General features: G+C 37.5%; 1 protein-coding gene across 1 annotated transcript in view; it reads right to left on the bottom strand.

The window, feature by feature from the left end:
* DNAH11 (dynein axonemal heavy chain 11) overlaps nt 1-12,567 on the bottom strand; it is a 94,972-nt gene that overhangs the window by 26,593 nt on the left and 55,812 nt on the right. The window contains exons 56-58 of the mRNA XM_053466806.1: nt 4,095-4,328; nt 3,326-3,472; nt 1,417-1,530 (exon numbers count right to left, since the gene is read on the bottom strand). Coding sequence (XP_053322781.1) covers nt 1,417-1,530; nt 3,326-3,472; nt 4,095-4,328 — 495 coding nt within the window. The remainder of the gene's footprint in view (nt 1-1,416; nt 1,531-3,325; nt 3,473-4,094; nt 4,329-12,567) is intronic.

The following is a 12,567-nucleotide window of genomic DNA, read 5'->3' as shown; positions in this document are numbered from 1 at the left end:
GTATTCGCTAAAAACCTTTACTTTTTATCTCAAGGTTTAAAAGTGGTAAACTGTGGCTTACATTATTTTACTGACAAATTATTTACCTTAAATTGACTGTTCTCCCTCAAATCATGCTCATGCATTAAGCCTCTGCGATGCAGGAGGGGTCATTGTCTTAGAGTGGCCCCCTAAGGCCTTTTAGTGCAGAAGGGGGTCCTTTGAAATTTACCCTAATTTACTGTTAATGATGTTCTAAATTACTGAGCAGACCCAAGGTATTTGTTAACATACCACAGGATCCTATTTTAAGAAAGATTGCATTTATTTGCTTGTTAATATTTAGATCCAAAACAAGATATAATGAGAAAGTGCCCCTCAACAGCTTGGGGGGGGCACTAGTATGAGAATTATCACACCACACAAACAAAATGTGTTACAAAAACGTCAGCCTTGCGATATATGTTGGACACCGCTCTTTATGTTGGCCTTTAAAACAGTAGTCTGGATTTTGCCAGTAAAATACAGCACTGCTGTTGCCAAGCGTGGGGGATCGGAAATACAAAGCTATGAATGATGGCTCCCCGAGGAGATGAAGAATAGGAAGTTCTTTGCTTGAGAAGATAAAATTGAATACTTGGGAAAACATCAGTTAGATATCTTTTCATCTCATACATTATCTTGTCGGTTTAAGCTTTGTTAAACTCCAATCCCTACTGAGATGCAGACCGTGTCGTTTACTGCTAAACATGTAAAGCGTTATGTGGAGAGACAGTCACTACAAAGAGATACTATTTAGCAGTTGTATCACACATTTCCTATATTACAGAGATGCTGTAAACATGCGAATGCTTAAATCAGGGATATATATCAGATAAATAAATAGGGTGTTATGGTGTGGCTTACTCTGTTGCAGTGAATATGAGATATAGACAGGGCTTGAGTGATAGGATGTTTTCTGCTCTCAGTGTGTACACAATTGTACCCGGTTCTTCACAAAAATCTCAATTTACAATTTATTAAAGTTAAACAATTATAGCATTATGTCTAGAAGTGAAAAGCTCTTGCTAATCATGAGGTTGTATGTTCCAAGGTTGGTGCATATATCTGTGCGGTACTCCCACCGCTGACGATAAGCTTAACAAGGATCCAATCTTGTTCCTTGTTAAGCTAATGGCCCAATGTCCTCATTTCTATTCCTCTGTCTGTCATGAGCAACAATGACCCAATCTCAAATAGTATGGTTTCAAACAACCAAGCCAGGGCTGCATGGAGACGCTTGACAGAAGAAAAAAATAATGAATGCTCGCAAGGTGCAGATTGTTGAGAAGCCCCTCAATAACTGAGATAAGCAGAGAAATAGAGGAGGTTGATAGGATTAAGAGGAGTCACAGATCTGGAGGACAGGAAAGTATTATGTTACAAGCAGTCCTTTACCTTGTTAAGGGTATTGAGAGCTGTTGTGGCTGCTATTAATGCTGGTTCAGCTTTAGTCAAGTCCTCTTCACAGTCCTTCTGTTTTACGGACACCTCTTCCTGTATCAATGCAACCTTAACACAAACATTAAGATTGCTTTAGGTTCCTTTATAGATAACATGTGTTATACATCCAATACATCTTCCGTTTTGTCATTTTTACTGGAAATACATGCATTACTTACATAGGATATATGGTCTCTATAGTATATAAATATATTATATTAAGTTTGTCCTAATACTGCTACCAACAAATTCCTTGGCTTCATGTCACGTGGGTCACAAGGCCCACTGTCAACCATTGTTTTGCCACATTAATTTATTCATGGGGCAATTCACTTAGAACAAGTTGCAATTAAATGTTATATGGAAATGACACGTGCCGATTATTAGACTTGTGCATTCGTTTTTTTACAAATTGCAAGTTTTCCAAATTTTGCCAACCTCAGTGATTTGTACAAGGCCACAAAAATGAGGCTGAAATTTGCAGGCCCCATTTTGACTCACTCATTGTCAATGCTTCCCTACCTTCTCTGCTGACAACTTCGGTATCTTCTTGTTCTTCATCTTCTCTCTTCTACCTTCTGCCTTTCATCTTCTCTCCTTTAGCTTCTCTCTTCTATCTTCATCCGCATCTCTGCAGACATAACCTGGCGCAATGACGGCGCTTACAGTGACATCTTCTACCCCGATCCTCTAATCGGTGGACAGAACGACACCAAAGCACCGCACTTTCGCTGACATCCTCTCCATCGATTCTCCAATTAGGGGAAAGGATGCCAGTGAAAGTGCCGCAATTTGGGTGGAAGTTTACCTTAAGGCAAAATGACTGCACTTCCATTGACGTCCTCTTCCCCGATCCTGCAGAGCACTAAGGAAGAGGACATCAGTAAAAGCTCCACTATTTTTCCGGAAGTTCACCTTAGGGAAAACATCCTGCGTCCCAGTGTCGTTCGCCCCAGGAAGTTTGCACCAGGTTATGTCCCCAGAGATGTTGACAAAGATAGAAAATAAAATATAAAGGAGAGAAGATGAAAGACAGAAGGTAGAAGGAATTAAGAAGTAGTCAGTAGAGAAGGTAGAGAAACATTTAGAGGGCGTGAGTGAGAGTGTGAGAGAGTTAGTGAGAGTGAATGTAGGCACCCGGCAACAAATTTTGTTCCCAAATTAAAAAATGTTCCTGAATTAAAAAATGGGCAGGGAACAAAATTTGTTGGCCTAAAACAAATTGGACAAAATGAATCGAAAAATTTGTCTTAATCCTTTTGCACGTCTCGCGATTTTGACTTTAAATGCTTATATACATATACGTCAATCAGCTCCAAAGAAATCACAAGTAAAAACAATGTAATCTCCACAGTGTCTACAAACAGCTAAATCCAAAAAAATCTCATTCTCCAAAATATAATTGTATGATTGTATTGCAAAATAGTTTTAGTGGACAGCTGGTATTAGCATACCGAAAGCTTAGTGACAACCACAATCTGTACTCTATTGAATAAAAATATAGGATTTGGGGTGAGATGAACTATTTCTGCCCAAAATGCCAGTATTTCACAACCAGTAGGGCACCGTGGTGTAGCAGCAATTGTCTCAGCTTTTCTTCAACCCTAAATTTTCATTAGGAAATTAGATGATTTTATGGCATTTTCCTAACGATGCAACTGTTAAAAGATACAAATTGCACAGGAAGGTCAAGTGATAATAATAATAATGTTGTAATATACATCTTCTAATACCTGTAAAGAAACCATAATTTCTTCCGAGTTTTTGTCCCTCAGAGAGAGACAGTTGTTCGAAATGATTCACCTACAGAAGATGTATCTTGTGCTGAACATTACTCAACACTAAATGACTGCATTAAACCGACCTTTTGCTCCTCTGCATCAGCGATATTCTTCTCTTGGCTCACTTTCTCAGTCTGACGCCCTATCTTAGCAATTAGAGCCTCGGCATCTAGATTTCTCTGCTGCAGTTCGGCCTCTTGAGAAGCAAGTTTGGCTTTTAGGTCCTCTACCTGCAAAATCAAGCGAAAGAGGTGACTCGGTGGAATTGCCACACTTGTATTAATAAAACCTTAAACTGGACTTAAATATCTATATATATTGCTTGGCAGTAAATGCTATGCAATAAGAGTCATAGTGGATAAGGCAGGAATGGACTCTAACCCCAACATTAAGTATATCTAACCATAAAACCAAAACATGCATTTATTACAAGCAGAAACGGTGATCTAATTACTATAATTATTATGATCATTTATATGATGTCATCATATTCTGCAATGTTCATTACCTCCATTGTAATATGTAGTTTACAGAGAAGAAGTGAAATTCACAAGTGAAAGGCCCAAATACATTTATGTCAAAAAATATGGAATCCAACTCAATAATATAAAAAGGGTCATACAAATATTATTGACCAAAAATAATTATGTAGACTGCACCGCGGAATGTATATCATTATTTAGAATGCATGCAATAGGGATAACAGAAATATACAAAGAACCAATGACCTTATTTTGTCCAAAGACTCATAAAAATTAACTTCCTTCCCAGAAAATATTTAGGGCAAGTCAGGTTTTTCATCATCTTTGGCACCGAGATTGTTAAAATGTTACTTAAAGGCAGTAGGTTTACCTGTGACGCAGTTGTTTTAAGTTTTTGCAATCCACTCAATAGATGCTCTATTTTCTGAGTCAATTCTCTACGTTTTCTGTCCAGCAGATTTTTGTACAACGTAATTTGTTCAAGAAAGCTTTTTGGAGTGGTGTAGTTATACCGCCTTTCATTTTGATAGTATTTCCTGCTCATTTCATTGACGCTGGTGTGTACGTATGCCATAAAGTGACTGATTGAGTCCTTGACGTTGGGCTACGAAAGAAATGGAATGGCTTTAAACATATTGGCAAAAAACTCATGACCTTAGCATGGCCAGATATGAAAGAAAATGTTGAATAGGATACCAAGAAATGCACCAGAGTATTTTTTTGTAGTCTTTGGTAAATTTTGCAAAGTTAACATGGAGATGTTTTATTCATCAACTTACTTCTCTCATTCAATCTTATTAGATTTCACCCTTATCATTGACCCAAAATTACAGTTTTTTACAGGGTTACTTTATAAGGAAAATATTTTTCATAGTTTGTTATAGTTTTTAGTGGACTGATATTGATAAAGTAAGATGCAGGTCACGTAAGCCTTCAGGATCCCACAATCACTTGTGTGACACTTGAAAAAGGGGCCCGAAGTCTTGATTGATGTGACCCTACATCTTAGTATGATTGCTGACTCACTAACCGGTATCACAAATTTCTTTGTACTATGGGAACTTGCCCAGGTAGGTTACCCCGAGCTCCTCGGGGGTGTTTTTAAGGGTCAGGACTACCCTTGCATAGGAGTGGGGCTATTTAATTGGATAAGGAGTGTGCTGGAAGTGTGTGGTGAGTCAATGCCGCCAAACACTGCTCTTCTAGGTGGATGAGGAAGTATTTGACCCAGAGATCCAGGGAAGAGATATAGGTTTTAGCTGTCACTTGAGATACAGAGGCAACTTGACCATCTTGAACTGTGAACTTGAACATCATGCCCAACTCTTCTGAAATAATCAAGTTGCTGTTAAATTGGGCATTTCAAGCCTCTTGTTGTTCAAGAATAGAAATACTGATCTTGCACATGGTTCAAATGTCCTCTCTATTAATATGTTGATGAGTTAGTACACAGAAATTTTTACTTTGGAAGACATTTTTTTAATAATTTTATAAATATAGGTCAGCATCCTTACACAGGCAGCGCTTAAAATGCCAGGGACATTGTGGCTAATTTCATTAATGGTAACCTACTAAACAATTTGTAACTATACCTAATAAAATAACTGTTGCATCTTAAGTATCCCCATTGACTTATGCATAAGTCACTCCTGCGAACTCACAACCTCATCAATATAACAATTATTTATTGCTTCCTCTGTACGATTTACCCACATCAATTAATCATGGAAAGTCTGGAAATCAATTAATAGGAATTAAATGAGGTACACCTAGTCTCTGCAAACTTACACATAATTTACAACACCAATGTCAATAACAGTTTCTGTTTAAGATATATGGCAAAATATAGCCTGAGCGTTTAATGAGGAAGCTAGACAGTTCCGCTGTGTGGAATATATATTTTGACAGAATTGTAACTTCTGTATATTTTCAGATTTTGCATTACAGACGCCAAATATAAATATTCACCCTCTCGTCTTACCACCATGGATTACCAGTCCACTACCACAATGCTTAGCTAGCAAGACTGTGTAATCCTGGAATAAATTACGTGCTACATTATCCCTGTAACTCTTTACTGCATTTTTTCTTGTATTAGCTTAGCTAAAACATCCTGAAGCTTCCTTGAGAGAACAGATTTACTACTTTGAGTACAGTTTCCACTAAACCTAAAGAGATGTTCTACCGTATGTAAGATGTAAACATACATGCAAAGTGCCGCATTATAAGCTCAACAGCCCCGATTTCAAGCACTGCCCTGTGGAGCTGCCCCATTGTCCTGTTTTTGCTGGCAGAGGGAATCATGGACTGGTTGAGGAGATCCACTTATTTCTCTTGACCACCCACTGAGCTGTGAAATCAATCACACAGATCTCAATCATAGCTCCCTTCTTGTGACGTATCTACCACACAAGGGGTATGGTAGGTGCCTATCATCCTGTCATGTCATTTAGGCTTGACCCATAAGTCTATAGCCAGCTAAGTGGACCCCCTAAAATGATCACAAACTGTGGAGAGTAGAGGGATGTTGTGCTGCCGCTTTGGAGATGCAATAAGTGGCATTTATATTTATTAAAAACTTGTGGATTCATGCCTTCCATGTCAATCCACTGTTATGACGGTAATCGCTGGTGACATACACAATAAAAAAGATATTGAAATAAAAACTTGTGGATATGTATCAAAGTATTTACTAAGTAAGCACTGCCTTTTCTGAGGGAGACAGAACTTTGAAACCTCTTCTGTGGACTTCCTTGGAAATGACACCAGACTTCGGTATGTGTCGTTGTCCTTTCATGAGAGCATAGGGGCTTCAAGTATTGTCTCCAGTTGACAGAACCACCAGTGCTCCCATTACAATTTCCAAATACCCTGCCCTGCAGGAGGGATGCAGACAATGATATTGAAGATATAGGATGTGTTTTGATTATCTAATGACCACCTATTTACAGATGTCTTATTGTCATGTAATGACCCTCTATTTTAAGATATGTAACCTAGTAAATGTTCTACTCAACGTCGAACAACTTCAGTGGTGCTAATACAGCTATCAGTATGACAATACAGAAGGGACATTCAAGAAAGCAATTTGCTTAGTTCATATACACGTTCTGGGTCTGTGAATATGTTATTCTACCCACTGAAAAGCAGCATTAAAGCATCATTCATAGAACTCCTAAATATCTAGAAACTTTCAAACTTGAGTTTCATTATTTTTTTGCTAGAAATTCTTGTGACACAAAAACAGGCACTGGTTATTGTTTATTGCCATATATAGTTTTTAATGTGATTAAAACAGATCTGTTATGGTGTATTTGCTTAGCGTGCTAGAAAGCTCATTTAATATTCCAAGTGGAAAAGCACCTTCGATGGCAATCCAGGTGTACACTGTACGTTATCTAGATGATCCTAAGCTAAATGTTTATCGCTAAACCATGGGTGGAAAGCATGGCTATGAAAGAGCTGGAAGTGGCCATGGAGGAGTCTTCTCACTTGGGGGCAAAATATCTATTGTTATCTAGCTCAGCAAAATGGCACAGCATGGGAGCCAGGTCGAGCCAGAGAGCAGCTGGCGGCAATTCATGCTGTTTTTCCAGAAAACACTAATCGTTGCAGAACAGGCTTCTTTCATGATTGGCCTTCTTTGCATTCGTAATTTGTCACTTTCCCTTATGATAAGGTCAGTGGTGACAGCACTTCCTGACTTTAACAGCTGTGGCTTTTAAAAGGGTCATTGTAGAACTACTAATTGCAGTAATTTCATTAGCATGAATTATCCGCCAATCACGTATCTTCATTTCGGTATTATCCTGTTATATTTTTATTTTTCCGAGCTTGTCATTTAATATGTAATAGTACAGTAGAATGTTTCCTCCTTTTTTTGCACGTGTGCTGTATCGTTTACAGAAATGGTTTCATAGACTCCATATCCTTAGAAGTCAAAGTATACTAATAAAAGGCTTATATTCAGTAATTTAATCTTAATTATGCATATTTTGCATTCGACAGAATACATATATATTAAATAAATTTGCATTAAGTGGATGCCTTCCTACATCATTTAGAGTGTTTTTCACACATAGTTACTTCTATATAAGACCAGCAACATTTATAACTTGTAATTCCGATACAATACAGTTTTAATTTCCTCTGGATCAGGTACAGCTATATACTGTAACTGTGTTTGCACAAGGCAAGCAATATAAATGGCAGGGAAAAATACGGAACAAATATTCAGGCCTGTTAATGAAGAAGAAATGAAATCACAGTGGTTTTCTTAATGCCATATTCCAGTAGGAAGCATCGGTGGGTCCTGTGATTCAGCCATGTTTACATAAATTATTTGTAATGCAGGAGAGTTTACGGGATTGATAGACAGTCTGGAAGGAATAAACATTTCAGTTATGTATTCTTAGTTCATAAGAGCACTGGGCAACTGTTGCCACATTTCATGGTCCAGTCTTAGTCCTATATTCAACATGAGTTTGTTTTAAAGTCTTGCTGGTAGTATAAATGTAGCGTATTGATTGGAGACGGCGGGTGTGATGGACTTCCTTTTTTGCTTTTTACTATCCAACATATAGTTACATCTACAAAGACTAGTTACTTTTCATATTGCTTAAATTGGAGTCATAGAGTGACCTTCAGGACTCACCATGTCTATCAGAAAGTTCTAAAGTTGTTCACATACTTGAGTTATGTAAGGAGATGAGACTGCCAAGGGAACAGGTGAACATGTTTAGTGTCCTTGCCTTTGACTTGGCTTTGGTTTTGTGCGAGTTAAAGCTAAATATACTCTTCGATCTTAAGAGATAGATAAGTGGGATGTAGAGGGAGGAAGTCCATATGGGAAAAAATGAAAAAAACATTTTTTATTGGGTATTAACTACAGTAAGGTAGATTAGCATTTGAGAACATTTGGTTCTGTTTTATATTCATTTTCTATTTAATTCCAATAAACATCTGCAGACCCGGAGGCTGTCGTCATAGGCAGACATGGAATGTCTTGGAAGTCTCTGTTTAAACACGACATCAAGCTGTTTCTTTGTGGCAGTGCTAACGGAGTCCGGTTTATCTGATAATGTTCTTTACTTTGTAGACTTAGTGTCAGTGGTTGGGGGATTAAGACCAAGCCATTCTATTGTGTACCACAGAGAGTATGAGAAGGAGTCAGAATGTATAGTACATTGGGCACGTATGATGGAAGAAATAAGACAAAACATATAGAGATGAAAAAAAAGCATAAACAGAGAGAGGACAAAAACAAAAGTAGACAAGTGGGCAAAGAAAGTGAAATGCTCACCGGAATAAAAAAAAAATGGGCAGGGAGGCGAAGAAGCAAATATACTGTCCAAGAAAGAATGTACAAGTGAGTGTATGTGTATGTATATGATTTAACATGTGAATGTATATGTATATGATTTAACATGTGAATGTCTATGAGCTACCTGCCACACAATTAAACCCTGCCCTGGGTATCTCTGAATTCCAAAAATAAAAGCTGGTCACACTAACTGGTACTACTTACACCTTTTTTATTTTTAACTGTACTGTGCCTAGAACACAGCTTTAAACATTTTAATTATCATACACTTGTTTGCTGGCAAACCATACGTAAATTGAATTACAATAATTTCGACACAGATGGAAAATAATAGCAGTTCAACACAAGATGTATCTTTAACCACATTTCAAATTGCAGGTGTGGGAAAATAAATACCGAGTACATCTATAAAACCACTACATATTTTAAATAGACGTAAAACAATTATAAAAAGAAATTTAGGGACGGAAATGGAAATGTTTAATTAGTATGGCATTGAAATGAAGAAATTGCTAATTATTTCCAGCTCTCAAAATATGTTGGCTATAAAAACATAAAATGGTTATATAGAAACAGAAGGAAGGATATGCACGTCTGGTAGCATTTTCTTGCTTCTGTTAATTTTCTATGAGTTTTTAACTTTCTTGCAACTTTTGGTATACAGATTGGATTAAAGGTATGTTGCATTCACTATCTGACCTGTGTCAAGCAATATCTCTATACACAAAAAAGGTATGGCAACGGGGGAATTATTGGGCAAGGCTTAAGGTGACGATCTAATTAAAGTCAGTTGATGCACTATAATTGGACTATAGAGTTAAGCCCTACAAGTGTCCCAGCGACATACCCTTTGTAGGACTGGAGTATGTCTTCCTTGCTGATGGAGATGTGACAGTGGGATAATGGTTGGTATGGAAAATGTTGTACATAGGCATGAATTTGTTATAGCCAGAGAGCAGTTATGAGCAGAGGCGTTCCTAGTGGGCTACATGGGATTAAGCACTGAGTCAAGAGACCTTAGCACTGAGTCTCCAAAGTTGCACATTTTATTTTTTCCCTCCACACATCAACAACAAGTATTTATATTGCGCTTTTCTCCCGGTGGGAGTCAAAGCACTTTACAGGTATATGCATACAAGAGAAAAAGATTGAATTATCTGAAGGATTATGAGAAAAGTTGGGTTTTAAGTCTTTTTTAAAAGTCTCTAAAGATGGGGCCTCGCTTGCAGAACTTTACCTCTTTCTGGGACAGTGTCCCATAGCTCAGCTTTGGCATCCAGCTCTTTGTACTCACAAAGTCCTCCACAGTACTGACTCTGTATACTGTGAAGGATTCTGTGGGTGAAGCAGGCAGAACCCTCCTGTAAAGAACTTCATGTTTACCTCACAGTGAGGAGCTGCTCTTTAAGTCTCCATGGATGTGGTAAGTTCTGACAGGCATGCTGTTTGAAGGACAAGAGTGGTACCTGCAAGCTATTTGGGGTCCAAGGAATGGCACTGGTAAGGTGTTTGGATCAAAGATGGCACAAGCAGGCTGTTTAGCGGCACTGGCAAGCTGTTTGGTGGTAAAGTTGGCACAAACAGGATGTATAGGAGCAACGATGTCACAGGCAGGCTGTTTGGGGGCAAAGATTGGTCATTGGGATCATATACAACGTTTATGCACTTACTGCTGGTTGGCATCATATACAAAGTTAATGTATTTTCTGCTCATTGATCCCATATACAAAGTTTATGTGTTTAGCGCTCATTGGCATCATGTACAAAGTTTACTTATTTACTGTTCACTGGTATCATATACAAAGTTTATGTATTAACTACTTTTTGGCAACATATACTTAATTTAGATCATATACTTAATTTATATTGGTATAAAGTCTTGCATATAAATGTACTGTTCATTGCCATCATATAAATCCTTTATATGTATTTATTGCTCGTCGCTTATATATACCTACTGCTCATTGGCATCATCTACTAAATCCTTTATATGTTAATTGCTTATATACCAATGCTCGTCAGCATCATCATATAAATCCTTTAAGTATTAATTAGTTATATTATATATAAATGTATACAGTACCTATTGCTCATTGGCATCATCATATAAAACTTTTACATGTATTAATTGATTATATAATGTGTATCTATCACTCATTGGCATTGTGGAGGGGATGCAATATGTAAGGAAGATGAAAGGGTAGCCATCAAGCGAAGGTGTGATTGGCGATGAGGCAAGAGGAGGGTGAGAGGAGAAAGGCGATGAAGGTGTGATCATTGAATGGGAGATGGTCTGGGAGGTTAAGGGGAAATAGGGGAAAATGGAGAGAGTAAGATCGACAGGGATACCGTTGAAAGGTTGGTGATGAAAGAGGAAATACATTAAAGTAACAATATTATTTTTGGGGGTGTTAGTTTAATTCCGAGCACATGCACTAGTCTTTCATATAATGGACCTTATTTGTAAGGATCAGTTCTTGTAAAAAGTGGTATTTGGAGCAATCAGTTTGTTTTCCAAGTATTGGATGAAGTTCTACCGGTAGAATTTTGCCTTATATACAGTATATTATTCCAGTGTATTTAATTTAAATCTAGCACAGAAGTAGAGAGCGCGGTGCTGTATTGGGTCGGGCAGTGGAAATACGGATGGTGGATCTGTGAGGGATCAGTTAGGACAATGATGGTGAAAGTTCCTCTGAAAGCTCTGTGTCTGAACCATTCATTATCACTTTATCACATATGGAAATTACAGAGACAGAGATTGATTGTTACCTGATCTAGAAATGTTTTGAATTAAATAACTATTTTTGTGCATAGCTATTGAATAAATATTTACAAACTCATGTAAAAATTCATAGTGCAGATAGAAAATAAGATAGCCTTATGTATATACCATGCATGTTTAAATTCCCTCACTGTATTAACCTCTCCACTTCTGCTGAGGGGTTGTTCCACTTATCTACCACCTTCTCAGTAATGGTTCTCTTTCTGGACAATCACAGAATATCAAGGTTTACAGAGAAGCTCAATGTATGTATAGTTACTTAAGGAACTCCTTGTAGTCTCAGGTTATTGTGATTTTTTTTAAACCCAGATTTTTAATTAATGGCTTAATTCTTGCAGTATTTTTTTTTTGAGGTGGGGGGTAAAATTATTTGTCAGGATTAAAAACAGGCAGTGATAAAATCTTTCTTTATTTCTACTCAAACAATCATCGAGCACACAATATGTTTTTTATACGCAGTCACATTTACACATTCTTTGATGTTACTTATTGTTTGTGTAGATATTTTTACTACCGTTCTCTTATCTCTTTATAAAAGCATGTAGCTGTAAGCACAATAATGACCAGTAGATGGCACTAAGCACCACAACACTTCACTTAGGCACATAGAAGAGTAGTATCCATAACTCATGATTTAACCCCCTGTATTGCTGCTGGACATCTGCCACACACTTTAATGCAACTTATAGACAAGCTAAATTTCTATCACATGAATCACGATTGATTCTCTAAAAT

Source organism: Spea bombifrons, chromosome 5 (genome assembly GCF_027358695.1).
Source record: "Spea bombifrons isolate aSpeBom1 chromosome 5, aSpeBom1.2.pri, whole genome shotgun sequence".
Classification (NCBI taxonomy): domain Eukaryota; kingdom Metazoa; phylum Chordata; class Amphibia; order Anura; family Pelobatidae; genus Spea; species Spea bombifrons.
The sequence above is the reverse complement of the archived record's forward strand: the minus strand, read 5'-3'. Positions and strand labels throughout refer to the sequence as shown.